We start from the raw sequence: 19569 nt of genomic DNA, 5'->3' as shown, positions 1-19569 counted from the left end.
GATTGTTATAAAATCTTGTATATTTAGTTGTTTCTTCAGCTTGTAAACAGTCTTGCACCTAGCAATATAGAAAGGTGGTATTACAAATGAATACTGAAATGAAAATGAAGTCATGAATGGAATTGTATTGGGATTTGCTTCACCTCTAAAGGAAATGTATTCCATAGAACTGGTGCCACAATGCTAACAGCACAGGCTTGAGTCATAGCATCCTTTTAAGAAGAAAACCCTGATAGATTAAGCCAAAAGCCCATCAAGTCCAGCATCCTGCTGTCACAGTGGCTAACCCAATGGCCCAATGGGAAGCCCACAAGCAGAACCACAACAGCATTCTCTTCACCTGTGATTCCCATCTCTAACAGTGGAGCGAGAATGTGCCCCATAGATAAGTGACACCATCAGCAAACTTTCATCTATAGATCTAAGTACCCGGATTGGGATCATAGGATCATAGAATCGTTGCGTTGGAAGGGAACCCGATGCTTATCTGGTCCAACTCCCTGCAATGCATGGAACTCAGCTAAAGCTTCCATGACAGATGACATCCAACCTCTGCTTAAAAATTTCCAAAGAAGGAAAGTTCACCCCCTCTCGTGGGAATCTGTTCCACTGTCAAACAGCTCTTATCATCAGAAATGTCTTCCTGGTGTTTAGTTGGAATCTCATTTCCTGTAACTTGAAGCCATTGGTTTGAGTCCTACCCTCCAGGGCAGGAGAAAACAAGCTTGCTCCATCTTCCATGTGTACGTTCTTCCTGCCTAAGTGCAGAACCTTACATCTTTCTCTATTGCAATTCATTTTGTTAGCTTGGGCCGAGTTCTCTAATTTGTTAAGGTCATTTTGAATCCCAATTCTGTGTTCTGCAACATTTGCTATCCCTCCCAGTTTGGAGTCATCTGCAGATTAGATGAGCATCCCCTCAATTCCTTTGTCCAAGTCATTTATAAAACTGTTGAGCAGCAATGGGCCCATAACAGAACCCTGTGGCACCCACTTGTAACTTATTCCAGGATAACAAGGAACCATGAATGAGTACTCTTTGGGTTCGGCCAGTCAACCGAATCCACCTCACAGTTACCTCATTCGACCCACATTTTAGTAGCTTCCTCACAAGAATATCTTGGGGGGACTTTGTCAAAAGCCTTACTGAAATCAAGATACCCTGTGCAGACAGCATTCGCCTTATCCACCAAGTTTGTAATTCCATCTAAAAAAAGATATGAGATTCGTCTGGCATTACTTGTTTTTCAGAAACCCAAGCTAGGTCTTAGCATCCTTTTCTAAGTGCTCACCAACCAACTGTTGAATGATCTGTTCTAGGACCTTTCCTGGTATCAATGTCAAGCTCATGGGACAATAGTTATCTAGGTATTCTTTCCCACCATCTCTTTTCAAGATGGGGACAATATTTTCCCACCTCCAGTCTGTAGGGACCTCCCCTGTTTTTCAAGAATTCTCAGAGATTATATACACAGGTTCTGAGATCACATCCTGAAACTCTTTAAATTCCCTCATCAGGGAGGGTGGATTTGAATTCATTTAAAGTAGCTAGATGTTCCCTTACTACCTCTTTTCCAATACTGGGCTGCACCTCCCTACTCACATCAGTTATTCTGTTTTCTGTTGCTTTCCTTTTGGGGGAAGACAGAGGGAAAGTAGGTGCTGAGCATGAGACTCTTAACCTCAAGGTAATGGGTTCAAGTCTCACATTGGGTGAAATATTCCTGCATTGCAGGAGATTGGACTAGATGATTCTCATTGTCCTTTCCAACTCTATGATTCTATTACTCTATAATATTCAAGCTGTCACCCAATAGAATTTCTCCATCTTCTCCATATAGAGGAACTAGCACTTGCTTGTTCTTCCTTCTGCTTTAAACATTGCCGAAGAAACATTTTTAACCTCTCTTGCGAGCCTGAGGTCATTCTGAGCTTTAGTCTACCTGACCATATCCCTGCAACTGTTGGTTACTCATGTGATTTCCCCATTCTTCCATTTCTTATTCATGCCCTTCTTAACTTTTTGGAATTGTCTTCATTAGGGCCTTCAATACTTCTCCTTTTAGAAATTCCCATCCATCTTAGACTCCCTTCTCTTTGAGGATTTCTGACCATCCAACATCTCACCCAATAGCTCCTTAAACGTTTTGAAATTGGCCTTCTAAAGTCCAAAGTGCATGTCTGGAAAGAAGAAGTCCATAAAAGAAGAATAAAAGAAGAATCGATACAAAAACTTATGGAATATGCAGAAATGGCAAAACTTACCAGAAAAATAAGAAATCAAGATAACAAACTTTTTATAAAAGAATGGAAATGATTTATGGAATATTTGCAAACAAATTGTAAACAGATAAGAACATTGGCAGGATTATTGTAACAACCTGCAGTTTTATAAGAGTATATATTTAAAGTAGATGAATAAATGAGCAAATTAAGTTAATTTGGATATACAGAAAATATTTAAAAAAATAAATTTAAGGAACCGCAGAAAGAGGGGGAAGGAAGTCAAGTTTTGAAATGTTAAAATGATGGTAAAAATTTATTGAAATGTATAAAACTGAAAATAAAAACAAAAAACTAACAAAAAACAAAAACAAAGTGCATGTCTGACTATACTTTGCTTTACCTTGCCTCTGCATGATGAAACCCAGGAGGACATGATCCTCCCAAGTTTCTGAGTACTTCCACTTTGTCAATCATTTCCTCCCCGTTGGTGTCAACCAGGTCCAAGATGTTGGGTGTGTGCTGGATTCTCAGAAACCCTGGTCCAAAACTGTATATCATTTTGCACATCAGTAGTAAAGCAGCTCAATAGCAATTTGGCAGACAGTAGGATGCTTTCAACTGAGGTGGCTCATGCTGCCAATAGGTTGCCCCAGAAACAAAGTTCTTGCCATGTGGGTTGAAAAACAGAGCTGCAAATTGTCCTGGGAGGGAAGGAGCACAGTGGACTGCCCCCATGAATCTGCTATCAATGTAAAGCAGTGACAGGGAGTTTGAAGCCCCATGGGTATTGGGGTAAATGGACCACTCTCCACTTTTACTGTAGCAACATTTGCCCTTGGTCCATCTGTTATACCTACCTCAGTCTGCCCTTGGCCAGCTCCCTGCCTTCTTACATCAGGTTAGTCCAATAGTGGTTGTCAGCTTCTTCCTCCTTAGTCTCAATGTTGCTCTTGTAACCGAGAAGCATGGGGACAAAAGATGAATTAGTTGGCTCCATGTGCCATTGGCTCCTGGTTCACCTTCTACTTGAGCTTCCAACCTACTGCCCTGCCAGTCCCAACAGGCACCAGCCACCACTCACTGCAACTCCCATCATGCTTGACTATTGACTGAGCTGGCTGGGGTGATGGGATTTGGAGTCCAACAACATTTGCAGGGCCACACATTCCCCATCAATGTTTTAAAAGCAAGAAAGAAATGTAAAAGGCAGCCCATTTGGGCCACCTTATAAAATCCTAAGTAAAAGGAGGAAAGTGCAGGGGAGGGGAACGGGTTGCATAGGGTTTATTATTATTATTAAATAGATATTGATGCAGAATAAAAGTCAAGTGCTTCAGTCACCATAAACCTGCAGAGGTCAAGGTGAGTGACACTGAGATGTGGTTGAAGCCTTTGATCATGATCATGCTTTGTTCTCCACACCTCAGAGATGTGATTGGAGGAGGGAGCATCTCAGCTGTAATCCTCTCCTGGCAGGGATGGGAGTTGTGTACACAAGCACAAAAAAAAAACACTGAAGCTTTTTTGAAGGGACCCCCCCCCTTATAAAAAGGAATTCTGGGAACTGTAGTTTACCACTCACGGTTGTTACAATTGTCAGCATCCTTATCAAACTATAGTTTCTAGGGTGTTTGTTGTGTGTTGTGTGTATGCACCCCACTATGATAATCTATAAAGTAGCTTTATCGATTATAAAGTAGCTTGCACATTGAGACTTGCGCATTTGGTGCACATGTAGGCTTGCACATTAGGGGAGGTATCAGTCTGTGGGAAATGCTGGGCACAAGCCTTTGGGGGCTATTAAAAATACAGCCAAACCAGCGCCCCTATTTGCACAGAAGACCAGAGAGAAAGATTTCTGAAGCAGGAAGAGAGAGAGACTAAGACTGATGGCAATCCGGTCTATATTTCCTAGAAGTGGCAATGAAAAGCAAAACAAATCCCTTTCCAGACTCGTAACTTGAGCTGTCTGTGCTCTGGGGCTGCCTCTCGAAAGGTGTTGTAGGGTTGCTGCTATCCTCCCCTATGCCCCCCACACAGAGACACTCCGCCCCAGTTGAAGGGTAATTAATGGGCACGTGAATTAACGAGATGGTGTGTGTGTGTGTGTGTGCGCGCGCGCGCCAAGATTCTATTCGTGTTTTTTCTGAATGGGGTTGTAGCTGGTGCCTTTGAAAGACTTTCTCCCCTCTCTTTTCCACTTACTTAGGAGGAGGATTGGGAAATCCTCTTTGCTGCCATCAGGGGGAGCATTTGAGGTCTTTAAAGAAACACACACACACACACACACACCAAAACAAAACAACAATCCCGCTCCCCCAAAAAACGTCCCAGCTGAGAAACAGATCCACAAACGAATAAACGTTCAGAGTCTTACCTGTGGCTACCACTCCGCTTAACGGAAGCAGAGCTAAAGAACTCAGGAGCTAAAGAACAAATCTGCTATTTGAATTTAAAAACAGCAGCACAGTCTCCAACATCAGTGTTCTAGGTTTTTTTTCTGAATTAAAAGCACAAATTAAATCGAGGAGAGATTTCTTTTTCTTGGGAGAAGCAGAACAAAAGGCAAACCCTCTCGCACACCCATTGGTTTTCCTTGCTCCAGCTTCTGGAAGGACAAACGGCTTTCCCCCTCTCCCTTCCTTTCCCCGGCGATCCGATGGGAAACCTTGGATGCAACGCTCTGGGTTTAGCTGCACCGTCTAGCTGCTCCGAGGGGGGACCACGAAAGGGGGCAGCTCTGGCTGGCGATTGCATAACTTGTAAAGGAAATAATATGGGGGGGGGGATTTAACACAGAGGGAGAGGGAGAAAGAAAGAAAGAAAGAAAGAAAGAAAGAAAGAAAGAAAGAAAGAAAGAAAGAAAGAAAGAAAGAAAGAAAGAATCAAGTTTCAACACTCTTTATGCGGTACAGGAATAAATAATAATACATATAAGAATGAGGTTCACCAGCAAAGTGCAAAGAGAAGCGGGGTGGGGGTGCGCGCGAGAGAACTGCCAAAAAGAAAAAGAGTAGAGCGCAGTGGTGTGCGTGCGTGAGTGCTGGGGGGGGGGGTGGTTAGAAGTGTTTGCGTGCGTGTATTTTGGGACAGGTTTTAAAGCACCTCTGGTGGAAATTCACATTGGAGTATATGCTACCTTCACGTTGACTGCCCCTTTTAAATACTAATAAATAAGGGAAGTAACAGCGAAGGTGGTGCTGCAGGAAGACCTCGCCGAAGTGCTCCAACCTATGTAGCTCTTCTCTAACCCCCCACCTCGCTTACTTCAAAGTGATTGATTAGTCACGATCACTGCAGTTTGGGGGGGAATCTCTCTGTCGAGGTGGAGCACCCTTCCCCCCCAAACAGATTTCTTGTTTACTCATCATCTTGGAGGGGGCAACTTTTCCTCACTCTTTCTCTCCCCCCCCCTTTCATTTAAGTGGAGAAGAGGGGGAGAAGGGGGAGAAAAGGGGCCGTGGCTTACGTTATAAAGGAGGCACCAAAAAAGAAAGAGGGAGAGAGAGAGAGAGAGAAAATTAAATGAATTAGAGCATCTTTTGGGAAGGGGGAGGCAACCTCGTGTGTGCTCGAATCTTTGGAGCCGAAGCTGTTTCTTTTTAAAGAAGGAGGAAAAAGAGGAAAGGAGAAAGGGAGAGAGGGAGAGAGGGAGAGGAGGAGGAGGAGGAGAGGAGGAGGAGGCAGGAAGAAAACCGAGAGAGACGACAAGCTCTGAGTTTTAAAAAATCTCATTTTTATTTTGGTTTCAAAAGGTGAGGGGGGGGAAGAGAAATCCTCAAAGCAAAAAAAAAAAAGGGGGGGGAGAAGCCACTGAGAAGGGTTATAAAAAAAAGCGAGTCCCTCAGAAGAGTGAAGCGCAAAGCGAGGAGGAGCCCCAACCTGGCAGCACGCGAGGACTTCCAAGGGAGCAGGGTGGGGGGGAAGCCTGGAAATGCAGCGCCGGAGCGTCCTCCTGCCCCTTCTGCTGGTGTGCGCGGCCGCGGCGGCGGCAGCCCACGCCGGCGGCGCCGAGTGCGGGCTGGCCGAGCGCTCCGGCCGGGCGCGAAGGGACACCCGGCAGGCGGCGCAGCAGCAGCAGCAGGCGGCGGCGGCGGCGGCGCAGCAACACGCCGCTCTCCACTCGCCTTACCCCGCCCCGGGCACCTGCGCCACCAGGTTAGCCCGGGGTAGACGCTCCTCCGCGGGCGCGGGCGGGCCGGAGGCGCCGCGGGCTCCGCGCCGCAGGAGGCGAGCTCAGGAGGGCGGGGAGCAGCCGGCAGTCAGCCGAGCGCTCTATTTTCGCGGCGAGGGCGACCAGCTGCGGCTGAAGGCAGAGGTGGAGTTACCCCGGGATGCCTTCACGGTCCAAGCGTGGCTACGGCCCGAGGGCGGGCAGAAAACGCCGGCGGTCGTCGCAGGTAAGCAGGACTTCCTCGACTGGGGACGTCCAGAGACATCTACCCCTCCACACACACTTGGGTTGAGGACTCCAGTTCTACTCCAGAGGAGACCCATTGGAACGGATGGAATTCAGTTAGGCATGGGCATTCGTTCTACGGGGTTTATTCTGAGAAGAACCCATTGCAATTAACGCATTTTGTTAGATTTTTACGCATGGATTTCGAGACGTCTACTCTGAGTGAGACTGACGGGAGATCCAGTCCTTTGAAATGAATGTAGCCTACCTCAGCTGTATTCATTCGGGTCCACGGGTCTACTACGAGTAGAACAGGCGTTGGGATCCTACCCGTTGCCCAAAGGAATTACGTGTTGAACGTTGGCGACGTTTAGACCACGTTTGTGCGTGTCACATCTGGACTTACTGTTCAACTCTGATTGAATGCAAAGTGTACGGCGGGCGGGAGGAGGCTCTTGAGTGTTTATGTCGTGGTTTGTTGTTTTTTTAAAGCCACGTGCTGTTGTGTCTCCAGTATATGCATGCATGCACGCCTGCCTGTCTCTTCTGTTTTGTGAATGGGCAGAAACTTAGGAAGTTTGGGGGGAAACCGCAGGAGGGAAGAAACCTATGCACAGGTACTGCTCACGGGGAATCCCACAGGCATCTGCTTTGCCACTTTGAAAACTGGATGATGGACTAGACCAGCCTGATCCTTGGCCTGATCCAGCAGGCTGTTCTTAAGTCTAAACTCCCCACCCCCTGAAAAAAACCCTCTTCCATGTGCTTACTTGGGAAGAAACGTGGCTAGGAGGAGCCCAGGGGCCAGCGAGCGAGGGATGAGATAAGGTGGAAAGGGCGTTATGCGTCTCCCCTTTAGACAGGCTGGTCCCGATTCTGCCTAAGAGCTGCCTTTTAAGTGTGGTTTCATATATTTTCGATGAGTTCTAACCGCACGCGTTTAAGACTGCCTCCCTATCGGACGCCCTTACTTGAGAGTAAGCACGTTGGTATGGGAAGGAAAGGAAACTTAGGCCTACTTATTAGTCCACGTGAGTTGGAGCGTAGCTATTGTAAAAAGGCTTCAGTCCTAAGAACGACTGCTTTGGCATAAGACTGCAATATCCTAGCCCCACTGAATCTGAGCGTCGTGCCCCATTAAATTCAGTATGACTTACTCCTGAGTAGGCGTGTTTGGGATTGTGCTGTAAACCCGCGGGATTTCTCCCTGAGTACACGTGCGCTGGATCGGGCTGCAGGCAAGGGTAGCATGCTGATGTGGCAGGAAAGTTAGTCTTCCTCCTTTGAACTGAGTGGGCTTGCCTTCTAAGTAAAACGTACACTGGCTCTGACCTGTAGGAATTCTTGAGTTGTACCCAATCTTAAGTGCTACTCGGAGTAGACCAATTGAAATGAATGAACCTGACTTAGTCATGTCCATGAATTTCAGTGGGTTTACTCTGGGCAAGACTAGCGTTGGATATAACCTGGTGAAGTTTTTACTGGATCCTGCTCATTTTTGTTCAAGAATCCTGTTAGCCTTTGATATCGCTTATTTCTTCCCTCACCAGTGAATTCATAACGGGACATTTAAAAAGAGAAATATTTCTCATTTGAATAGGATCATGGGAAAAATGATGTCTCTTTAGACATGTCCTCCAGTGGAATACCAGGTTGGACAGGCAGGTTATCTCCCTCTCTTTAAAGGTTCTCACTTTCCAAATGTGTTGGAAAGCTTCCCTGCTTTACTTTTGCTTTTTGATGTTAGAATAAGCATGTGGTTTCCTAAAGCAGTGCTTTTTAACTGTATAAAGTGCTGGCAGCTTTTAAAATGGTGATAATTCATGAGCGCTTGCAGTTCCCAAACCTCATCGCGCAACGGGGCAGAATATGTGAAGGATCTTTAAAAAAAAAAAAAAAGCACACACATTTTTTCAGCATTTCTGAAATTCTTTCCAATATTGCAAATGTCAACAGCTGACTACAATATCATGTTGCACTATAAAAGTTTTGGCGCTCCCCCCTCCCCCCCAAATACTGTTGAACTGCAAGCTTGATTAATCATGAGGTCTTGGAACATGTGTCTTCGACACATCCAGTTCTTATCCCTCTGTTCTTGGGAAGAGTAAAGAGAGAGAAATGGGGAATATATTCTCTGGTGGAGTTGGATTTGAGAGACTTGCCCTGTTCCCTAGAGATAAGAGTATTGGGATGTGAGTATGAAAGTCTTTGATTTGGATCACTTAATTTGTTTTATTACATTTTCATGTTGACTACCTACCAAAGGGCTCAAGACAATATACATTGTTCTTCCTCCCCACTATTCAACTTTTATATCTACACCTTTGTGAGGTTGATAAGGCAGAGAGATAGCAACATGCCCCAGTGAGCTTCATGGATGAGTGTGGACTTGAATCCAGGTCTTCCTTGCCTAATTTGACACTCTAACCAGTACACTATACTGCTTCTTCTGGGGGAAGGGGGTCAGTAATGAGAGCCAGTAATGAGTTCTGTTAAACCTATGGCAGTACCCTTGAGATACCACTCAGGAATCCCCTGGTTCAAATAATTTACTGTGTTTTGCTGCATTCTTTACAACAGCCTTGTAAGGTAGGCAAGAGTTTGTTACCCTTGTTTGCATATTCCTATTCCCACTCTCTCAACCTTAAGTTTACCCTCCCCTCTGCAACGTGGCAATAAATAAATACTTCCCAACGTTGCAGGGTTGTTGTCAGGACTATAGCAAAATGGTATACATGAAGGATTCTGCAGTGTTATACAAAATGTTAAATATAGCTTAAATTTTACTGTTATTACCTACCCATAGATCTCATAAAGGAAAAAAAGAGGGGTTTCCCAGTTTCTGGGTGTAGCTGTCTCACACACACTGTTCTGGCAGCAGATGCTTTCTCTCTCTCCTTTTTCTGTCTCTGGGGCTGTTTTCTGTCATTCCTGCCACATTACAATGTTTTTATTTCTTTATCTTGACTGCCCTATACTTGACCTACAAGATTGCTGTCACTCAGAGGAGTCTCTCCTGTAGCAAAGAAAACAGAAGCCACAGCAAAAAGTGGGTGGGGGGGGGGGGAGAGAGAGACTTTAACTCTCCTTCCACTTTCCCACTCAAGATGCCTTGTGCTGAGTCAGACAATTGGTCCACCTAGCTGAATATTGTCCACACCGACCAGAAGCTGCTGTCCAGGATTTTGAGAATGTGATGATCCCGGCCCTACCTGGAGATGCTGGCCATTGAAGCTGGGGCCTTCTGCATGCAGGGCAAGATGCCTTGCCACTGAGCCACAGTCCTTCTTTCTGCCCCACTCTCACTTTTAAACTGTGGGTGTTTGAGAAAATTTACCTGGCTTGCCTTTTAGTTGTGAACTGACCTAATTCACACTCTCTGAAACTGGTCAGTGAAGTGAAACACAGCTCTCCTTTGAAATTTGAACTGCTCTGAATTTTGTGGTGTTGTTCTGCAACCCCCCATCCCCCACGCCCCCATATGTATATGGTAAAGTGTACGGTCAGACAAAAGGCACATATTAGTCAAACTAGCACAAAAATATCTGAAGAAGTGTGCATGCACACGAAAGCTCATACCAAGAACAAACTTAGTTGGTCTCTAAGGTGCTAATGGAAAGATTTTTTTATTATTATTTTTATTTTGTTTTAGCACAAAAATGTGTACATCAAACAACACAGTGTACACAAATTGAGTGTGTTAATTTTTATGTGGACTTTCTTTGAGGCAGAAAAATGAGGAGCTTCAAGAAACAAAATGCTTTCTTTTAAAAGAGCTGGATTTGAGGGGGGAAAGAATCCTATAGGAGGTAAGACTTTATCTCCCATGTGAGACTTTAGGTCCCATCAGCCCTGGCCAGCATGGACAAATTATTAAGGATGATGGGAATTGTAGTCGTACAGCAGCTGGTGGGCCACAATGTTCACCCATCCTGCACCAAATGGTCCCCTTCTTGTGAAGAAAGCGAATAGGAGCAATCCTAAGTGAGGAATACAATTTCAGCTGTAATCTTCCACTCTTCTTCCTTTGTTGATCAATGTTGTGACTTCTGGGTCTCAGGGATGCAACTGATCCTGTTTCTTGAGATAGAAAACGGTGGAGCGCAAGCTTAGATACATAGACCAGTGGTGCAGAATGTTTTTCAGCACTGCCTTGGCTGTCCCAAGTTAGCGAGACTCATCTAACAACATGAAATGGAGTTTTTAGTGTCAGTGGTCCAGTTCTGTGGAATGCTCCACCAATAGAGATTCCACCAGGCACTTTCTGTTTCAGCCTTTAAACCCTTTCTGGGAAAAAATTCCCTGTGTTGCCAGGCTTATGGAGGCAATAAAGAAAACACCTTTCCATAACAGCTGTTGTCCTCTTGTTTTATATGTTTATGTGGTTGTTGCTGTATATAGATTTTGTTGTGGCTCAGTCGTTCAGTCGTGTGCGACTCTTCGTGACCCCATGGACCAGAGCACGCCAGGCACCCCTATCCTCCACTGCTTCCCGCAGTTTGGCCAAACTCATGCTAGTCGCTGTATATATATACAGATGTTCAATAGCTCCCTCTTTTGTTGATATAACAATTTTTATAAATATATTATAACTTTTTTATAAATGAAGAAATTTAATTGGATAACGGGAGAGCAGATCATGGCAGGAATGGTGAACCTTGAGATGCTCCCAATGGTTTTGCACATGAAGTGTGAACTATAAGTAATGTAAATAAATAAATGCAGATAACATTTGCATTGGGAGCTATCTTTAACTTTTTTAAATGAAAGATTACATATTTAAAGGGGGGATCATTTGCTAATGGTAACATTCCTTTTCCATGGTGCTGGATTTTTATTTCCAAGAAATTCTGATTTATTCATTCATTCATTTATTTATTTTAAAAAGCAACCCTTTAAGAAAGGAAGAGTGTATTATGTTATATCTCTGGTTTTAAACTTTTTAATCAGTAAAAAACATAAAATGGAGCTGGTGAAATATACGAGATGTAGCTGAGATTCCTGCATTGCAGGGGGTTGGAATAGATGACCGCTGTGGTCCCAGTTCTACAGTTCTATGATTAACGTTAGGACACTGATTACTACTTTGTTTCAGGCCAGCATGGAGTATAAAACTAGCATTTTCCCTCTGCCAATGATTTAGAAACATTTTGTAACTAAGCAATGATTTAGCTGCCAGTGTGGTGTAGTGGTTAAGAGCGGTAGACTCGTAATCTGGTGAACCGGGTTCGCGTCTCCGCTCCTCCACATGCAGCTGCTGGGTGACCTTGGGCTACTCACACTTCTCTGAAGTCTCTCAGCCCCACTCACCTCACAGACTGTTTGTTGTGGGGGGGGGAGGGAAAGGAGAATGTTAGCCGCTTTGAGACTCCTTCCGGTAGTGATAAAGTGGGTTATCAAATCCAAACTCTTCTTCTTCTTCCGCCTGTGCATCTTTTCTGGCTGTTTCATGGGAAAGCACACGGATCTGACCTTCAAAGCGTTTTGTTATGACTTCCAAAATTTGTGGTCTATGTCTATGCAAGGGAAATGGGATAGCTTGGAAAGAGCTTTTAAAAGGGGGACATTTTGGGATTCACTGGAAGTGCATGTTTTTAAGGTTTTACTCCCTATATTTCCAAGCTTTTCTTCGCTGCTTGCTTTTGCTACAGTATGTTAAAACTCTGCTGGGGTTCTCTCGCCAAAGAGTGCTTGCCCCAAACTTGGGTCTTGGCTTCCATAATTCCAACAGTGTAGACAAATGTTGAACTAGTTGGGTGTATGATCTGCCTCTGTATAATGATCTGCCTTCTCAGTGGGAGGGCTGTAGCTCAGTGGCAAAGCTCCTGCTTTGCAGCAGAAGGCCCCAGTTCAAGCCCTGGAACCTCCAAATAAAGTTGGGAGAGACTCTGCCTGAATCCCTGGACAGCCAAAGCCAAGGAGAGGCAGTTGTTGTTGTTGTTGTTGTTGTTGTTGTTGTTGTTGTTGTTGTTGTTGTTGTTGTTAGAAAAACTATTGATTTACTGGTATTTTGTTTAAAAAATTAAAGTGGTTTACAGCTTATAATAAAAACCATGTATAAAGTTTAAAAACAGAAACCGATTAACCACTGTGGAAAGGTGTCTTTTAACTGCCTGCATAGGCCTGGAGGGCAGGTGCTGCAATGCAGCCCAGCTTGGCTATGGTGGAAGAGTCACTCCATCAGCACTGGTGGTTTGCCCGCCCCAGGTACAAGCAACCCATACTATGCTGCTGGGGGAAGGACTATAGCCCAGTGGTCAGGGCATCAGTTTTTCCCCTTGAGGTAGGGCTTGGGAGTACAGTACCTCTTCCTTTGCACTCTTCCTGTTAGGACACACCTTCCCCTTTCTCCCACTGCCCTCCCCAAATATGTCCCAGAGTGTTGGTGAAGCCCCAGAACAGATTTAGGGTGTGCACCGGGGAAGGAGGTGGGAAGTGTAAGTCCTTGCACTCACATTATCACTTAGTGCTACAGTGGACAGAACCACCCAAGTATTAAACCCTGGGGGACTTCCAGTCATTGGAGACCATACTGAGCCAGATGTTCAGGGTTAGTCCTACACCCTAATAGCAGTAACAAATAACTTTATTCTTGATTATTTGCTGCCTTTTCATAGCCACCCAAACCAAATCCCCGAGGCAGCCACCTGTGTGTTTCGCACCAGATCTTGGAGGCTTAGGGGACTGTCTTCTCCTAGCAACTTTTCCTCTTCCTTCTGTCTGGGCTTCAGAATAGGCATAGACATGGAATTTGGGGTGGGGGTGTACTTCTTAGGCCAAACTTAGATATGCATTAAAAAAAAAGATTCATTAAAAGCTAGGTGTAGAATCCAAAGTGCCAAAGATCCTTTTCTTCCCTGAAAGAAAGGATCACTCTCCTCCTTTTTTGGCCTTTGAGCATGTTTCCTATCCTTTGCTCCTCTGGAGTTGAAATTGTCCTTGCATCACCATCAACTGCAGTGTGTGGTGTGTGTGTGAGTGTGAGTGTGTCTTTTCTAAAGAGCTAATTTTACAACACTATTAAAAGGGCTCGTCATCTCCCCGGGCCATCCCTCATCTGGGAGGGGGAGTTGGCCCTTGATGTGAAGGGCTGCCAGTTTTCACACTGCTTCAGAGAGAGAGAGAGAGAGACTATTTCTGAACTCATTTGACTTTGGTGCTATCAGCTGCAGTGTTCAGCAAAGCCAAGCTGCTCTCCCTCTCTCTCTCTCTCTCTCTCTCTCTGTGTGTGTGTGTGAGAGAGAGAGAGAGAGAGAGAGAGAGATTGGAATAGCCGCATCAATGGCTCCCAACAGGTTTTGCCACTGGGTTGTGTGATAACTTTTGCAGGTAGCCTGTGTGTGACAATACGCTGGGTTTTATCTAGTGCTATCCTTAATCAGTGTAGATCTATTGGTGTTGTTGGACATGTATATGGTTTCATCTATATTAGACATTTAAAGCAGTATCGTACCACTTAAAGCAAGCATAGCCATCCTCTGGAGAAGCCATGCCAGCAGTAGGAGGGTTGGGAAGCAGAGCTCACTCCATCGGATCCACTGTAACAGGCCAGCTCCATCAGGCCTCATTTCCCCTCAGCTATTCTCTGGGGGCACCCATTCCATCTTACTGCCTCAGAGGGAGAGATATAGAAGCAAGGGTCAGCTTTGCCAGAGGCCCAACTCCACTAGGCATCTTCTGCCCCTGAAGAATGCCAGTTGGACATTATAGGAACAACTGTTTAGAAATTGGTCCCTCAGTTTTGGTTTTCCTCTTCCTTCCCTGTTCCTTTCCCCCTGTGTGCCATGTTTTTTTGTGGATTGTAAAGCCTGTCTTGTTTTGATTATATGTAAGCCATTCCGGGAGCCTTTTTGGCTGAAGAGCAGGGTACAAATGTGCTAAATGCACTACAATAAACAATGCCCTAGATATATAATAAATAGCTTTCCCCAAAGAATTATGGAGCTGAGATAAGGGTGCTGAGAGACCCAGAGTGGTTGAACAGTCAACCCATCTTCATAGGGCAGTCTGGCCATTGCAATTTTGTGAAGAAACAGCTTTCAACTACAGTTCCTAGAATACTTTGCAGGAAGTCGTGACTGTTTAAAGTGAAATGATACTGCTTTGAATTAATAATGCAAATGGGGGCCTAATTGGTCTACTCTGAGTAGCATTAGCACTGGACTCAACCCGCTGTGTCCCAAAGCATATGCCGAAAATGGAGTTTGCACTACTACACCTCAGATGCTGCAAATCTATCTTGTTTGGGGGCTGCTGGAGCTGGGAAGTAAATGAGGTTGTTGGGTTTGTTTGTTTTTAAGATCCATGCATCAAAATGTGAGTGGGTCCTTTACTTTCATTCAGTCTGTTTTCCAGATGTAAATGCCATTTCTGACATTGCAGTGTGTTGTTCTTTTTGCTTCAGCAGTTATACAGGAAAACACATACAAAACAAACAAAACCAGAGTTGGTTGCCTTCACCAGAAATAAATCCTGCTCGACTCCTAGTTCAATCAAGAGTGTAGTCCCTCAACAAACAAACAAACAAAGCAAGCAAACAAACAAACCCTTGTCTATGTGGTCTCCAGTCTTGGCGAAGTGATGGTTGACTCTTTAATGGGCAAGAGTGGAAAACAAAATTTGGATGAATGAGTTGGAGTGGGAAATGAACGTTTGCCAAGAGAAGCGAAAGTTTCTCTGTTGCTGCTGTTCTCTGTCTCTCCATACTTTCCAGTTGCCAGGTTAAGGAACATGATCCTGAGTGACTGGAGCCCAGCTTGACAGGAAACGCCTCCGTTTTCCCAAACTTTCATTCTCTGATGAAAGCAAGGTTGCAGCAGGGTTCAAGATGAAAGGGCAGAGTGAGGTGAAGGGTTCCAGAGGTAGCACAGCAGAGCTCTCTTCAGATCGTGGCCTTTGTGCATATTAAACAGTTTTTGGAATGCTTAGCTTCTGAGTTTGGGCCTGTTACTGGACAGGCACAGAAAGCACTCGTTACTTAGGCAATGACCTTTCAAGACTGACAGCTCTCAGTTCTGGTTAGGGACAGGGATGGGCAAATCTGTCAGTTGCTCTCAGTTGCTTCTTTTCGCATCCATTTGTGGGTTTTTTTTTTTTTTAAAAAAAAGTCTTCATGAAAATTCATCAGTGCAAATCTCTCAAAAAATGCACATTTTTGCAAACAACCCCCCCATGTAATATTTTTCTCTCCATTATTTCCACCAATCATATGCATTTTATATGCACCCTTTACTCTAGTATATACACATGTACACATTACCTAGCTGGAGAATTGCACTGCAAAAGCCAGAGAAGTGAGAATGCTGAAGGATGATTGCATTTTGGTTCACATAATATTTCAGAAAGTTTGGCTTAGGTAGGTCTGCCTTTAAATGCAAACAGATTTGATTTTTTTTACCATTCCTCATTAGTGGGATGAATGAATTGCCCCCCATTCCACTGATTTATTGCCCCGTAAATTCACTCTACTATATGTTCTATTTCTAAATACAATTTTAACTGGAAGAATTTCTGCAATTCATTCTGGAGCTGGAAAATGCACCATCTGCAGCAGATTTCATTTATTTAATTTCATTTGATTCATTTGCATCTTTTCTCTCCCCCCACCCCCCCAAAAAATCGCAAGTGGCACATGGCCACATTAAGAAAACACCACAGCATTAATGTGGCTGTACATACAACTTCATTGTAATTCTTATTGCAAAGTGCTTTCCTTTTGAGCATCAGTAAAAACGCCACACAAGAAGATTCTTAATACAATGTATACTCTAGACCTCAGGCAAAATTTCTCAGAAGACACTTTCATAGAAGATTGAGGAGTTCCGGATAAATCATAATCTATTTTACCCACAAGGAACTTCAGTTAATGATGCTATTCCTGCGGAATTAGCATCAGTTAAATATGCCACTTTTGACCCAGCGGTCAAATTAATAAGGAGTTTTGGGAAGGGAGCTTTGATGGCCAAATGTGATGTTGAAGCCGCATTTCGGCTGCTCCCGGTGCATCCCCATGATTTTAAATTCCTTGGATTTAAATTTGAGGGGAATTATTATGTAGGCAAAGCCATGCCAATGGGATGCTCCATATCTTGTGCAGCTTTTGAATCGTTCAATACTTTTTTGGACTGGGCTCTGCACTAGAAGATGGGCCTGAGGGGTGTGGCACATTACCCAGATGACTTTATTCTTTGCTCAGCAACTGGGTCGTACGGGTGTACCCAGCTTTTGCTGACCTTTGACGCCCTCACGAAGGAACTGGGTGTCCCTTTGGCGTCTGCCAAAATGGAAGGCCCTGCCACTAAGCTCTCATATTTAGGTAAACAGCTGGATACAGTGGCCCAGACTTCCGCTTTGCCAAACTTCTTGCCTTGCATGCCTTCATTTCGGAAATCCTGCCCAGAGAGAAATTGACCCTACAGCAGATTCAGTCCCTTTTGGGACATTTGAATTTTGCCTGCAGAGTGGTGGCCCCTGGCTGCCCATTCTGCACACGTCTGGCAAGATTGTCCTCAGGCTTGTGTTCCCCCCATCATCGGATGTGAGTGCCCAGCGAGGTCAAGAAGGACCTGCGCAATTGGCTAGAGTTCCTCAATGGATATAATGGGATAGCCTTGTGGCAGGACATTCTCCATTTGGAAACTGATTTCCAGGTCCATTCGGATGCTGCTGGCTCATTAGGATTTGGGCTTTATTTTAGGGGTTGCTGGTGGCCCGGGCACTGGCAGGGTACTGCCATTCTCTGCGATTTAACCTTTCTTGAGTTTTTCCCCATTGTTGTAGCAGTGCACATCTGAACCAGTGAGTTCCAGGATAAGTGTATGTGCTTCTGGTCCGATAACCAGACAGTGGTGAGCGTATTGGCCAGGCAGTCTTCTCGCTCCAAAAGAGTCTCCGCCCTGTTGCACACATTTGTGTTGCGATGCCTCAAGTTTAACATTATGTTTTCTGCCCGTTTTATTCCTGGCACCAGTAATGAAATTGCTGGTGCTTTGTCACGTTTTCAGATAGAGCGCTTCAGAACTTTAGTTCCAGCAGCCTGGCAACTTCCAGAATATTTCCCTCCACCCCTCTGGAGCCTTGGTAGCAAATTGTAATGCAGCGAGTAATCACATCCATATCCTCATCCACCCTCCGGTCTTATAAGAAGGCCTGGATGGACTTTTTGGCCTTCAGGGCCCAGTGCCCTGGAGTACAGGAGGCCCTTTGCCCAAATACACAAGAGGTGTTGCAATATTTAGCACATCTGCATCTCCTGGGCAGGGCCATGAAGTCTATTTGAATCCAATCGTTGGCCATTCCCTTCTTTTGCAAGTCCCTTTATTTAAGGGACCCCTGCTCCGAAATTGTAGCGTGAAAAGCATTGGAAGACTGGGCCAGACTGCAGCCACCAAGAGCCCCAGCCTGAAAACCGATTACATTCTATATGCTTTGCATTATGCGTTCTAAATTGAGGCAGATTTGTTGGTCTACCTATGAGGCGAGACTCTTTACGGCAGCATTTTCCTTAACTTTCTTTGGTACACTGCGTGTGGCCAAGGTGGTGCTTGAGGTATCACAAGGTGGAGTTTCCAGAGGCTTACTCCTGCAGGACATCCAATTGGCTGATCATGAGCTGCTGCTCACTATACGCAATTCAAAAATGGACCAATTGGGCAGAGGCGCCTTGACGAGGCTGCCTGCCACTGGTGAACCTGGCCCTTGTCCAGTTAAGGATGTCTGGAAATATTTGTCCCTTTGCCCTCCTGAGGATAGCCCGCTCCTCATTCACGAGGATGGCACACCTCTGAAGAGGCATCAGTTTGCTGCAGTAATGCGTATGGCAGTAGCAGCATGCAAGCTGCTGAATTTGCACCTCATTCCGCATCAGGGGAGCTACCACCGCTGTGCATCTGGGCCTGTCTGTAGACAGGATCAAGGACTTGGGCCGTTGGAAATCCGAGGCTTACAAAGGGTACGTCCGGAAATGGCGCTGAGGTGCAGTCAGTAATTGTGTTTTGTTAATTTGTAGGTCCGCCTCCCTTATACATCTTGATAGTCGGGCACAGCATTGCCCACTGGGCCAGCAGGAGGATGGCAGAGTCTGAATTGGACACCGTCTTGGGCTTCCTGGGCATGTGCAGCTGTCCTGGCTTTCCAGACGTGGAATGCGTTGGGCGGAGCTTCTCCCAACGATCCAGAGCAGGCTGTCTATTGCGAACATGCCTGCTGCAATGGTGCTTCAGCTGGGCGAGAATGACCTGCCGGAAGCTCCCGGCCTGAGCCTGCGGACCCACATGCAGAAGGACTTGGAAGAGTTGGCGGCAACTATTCCTGGACTCCAAATATTTTGGTTGCAACTCTTGCAGAGGCATGCATGGAGAGGGAGTCGTAGACCAGCTGCCACTGAGAGCGCCAGGAAACACATCCAGAGCGTGGTGGCCACCTAGGCATCACCTGTTGCAATGCATCCGTTTACAGGCATGGTGGTGTTCACCTGTCTGTATTTGGGAATGATTTATGACTGACCTCTGTGTCAGCGGGGTTGAGGGATTGGTTACAAGGGTGAGTGGTTTGCGGTGAGCGCTTACACTCTTGGTGGCAGATAGGCTCTGGTTCAGGTGATAGGCGTGGCACGTGACATGGCCATGCCTATGCAATGACAAGATATTCTGGTAAAGGAATCCAGGGACTCACTGGTTTGGCATTCCATGGAAGGGGTTTGGCCCATGCCCGAGTCCAGGGGACATCAGGGAGGCTGTTTGGTGTTCCCTCCATCAGCTGTCCCTGGTGTTCATCCATGGCTGTCCTACGAACGTGGCTCTGGGACAGCGCTGCCTGCATGGGTGCAGGGAGATAGTCGAACCAGAACCTATGCAACCACTCACTTGATTGTAACCAATAAAGTTGTGCCCTAAATTTCTGCCAAAAACCAAACCAAATATCTGACTCCTATGTGAATTTATTTA

The 19569-nt window shown here is 45.4% G+C and overlaps 1 protein-coding gene across 1 annotated transcript in view; it reads left to right on the top strand.

Moving 5' to 3' along the window:
- The first annotated feature begins 5897 nt into the window (after positions 1-5897).
- Positions 5898-19569, top strand: part of PAPPA (pappalysin 1) — a 249448-nt gene continuing 235776 nt past the window's right edge. The window contains 1 exon segment of the mRNA XM_033137308.1: positions 5898-6626. Within this exon segment, the coding sequence (XP_032993199.1) occupies positions 6161-6626 (466 nt within the window). The 5' untranslated portion in view covers positions 5898-6160.

The sequence above is a fragment of the Lacerta agilis genome, chromosome Z (genome assembly GCF_009819535.1).
Source record: "Lacerta agilis isolate rLacAgi1 chromosome Z, rLacAgi1.pri, whole genome shotgun sequence".
NCBI lineage: Eukaryota > Metazoa > Chordata > Lepidosauria > Squamata > Lacertidae > Lacerta > Lacerta agilis.
This window is presented reverse-complemented; position numbering and strand designations above follow the sequence as displayed.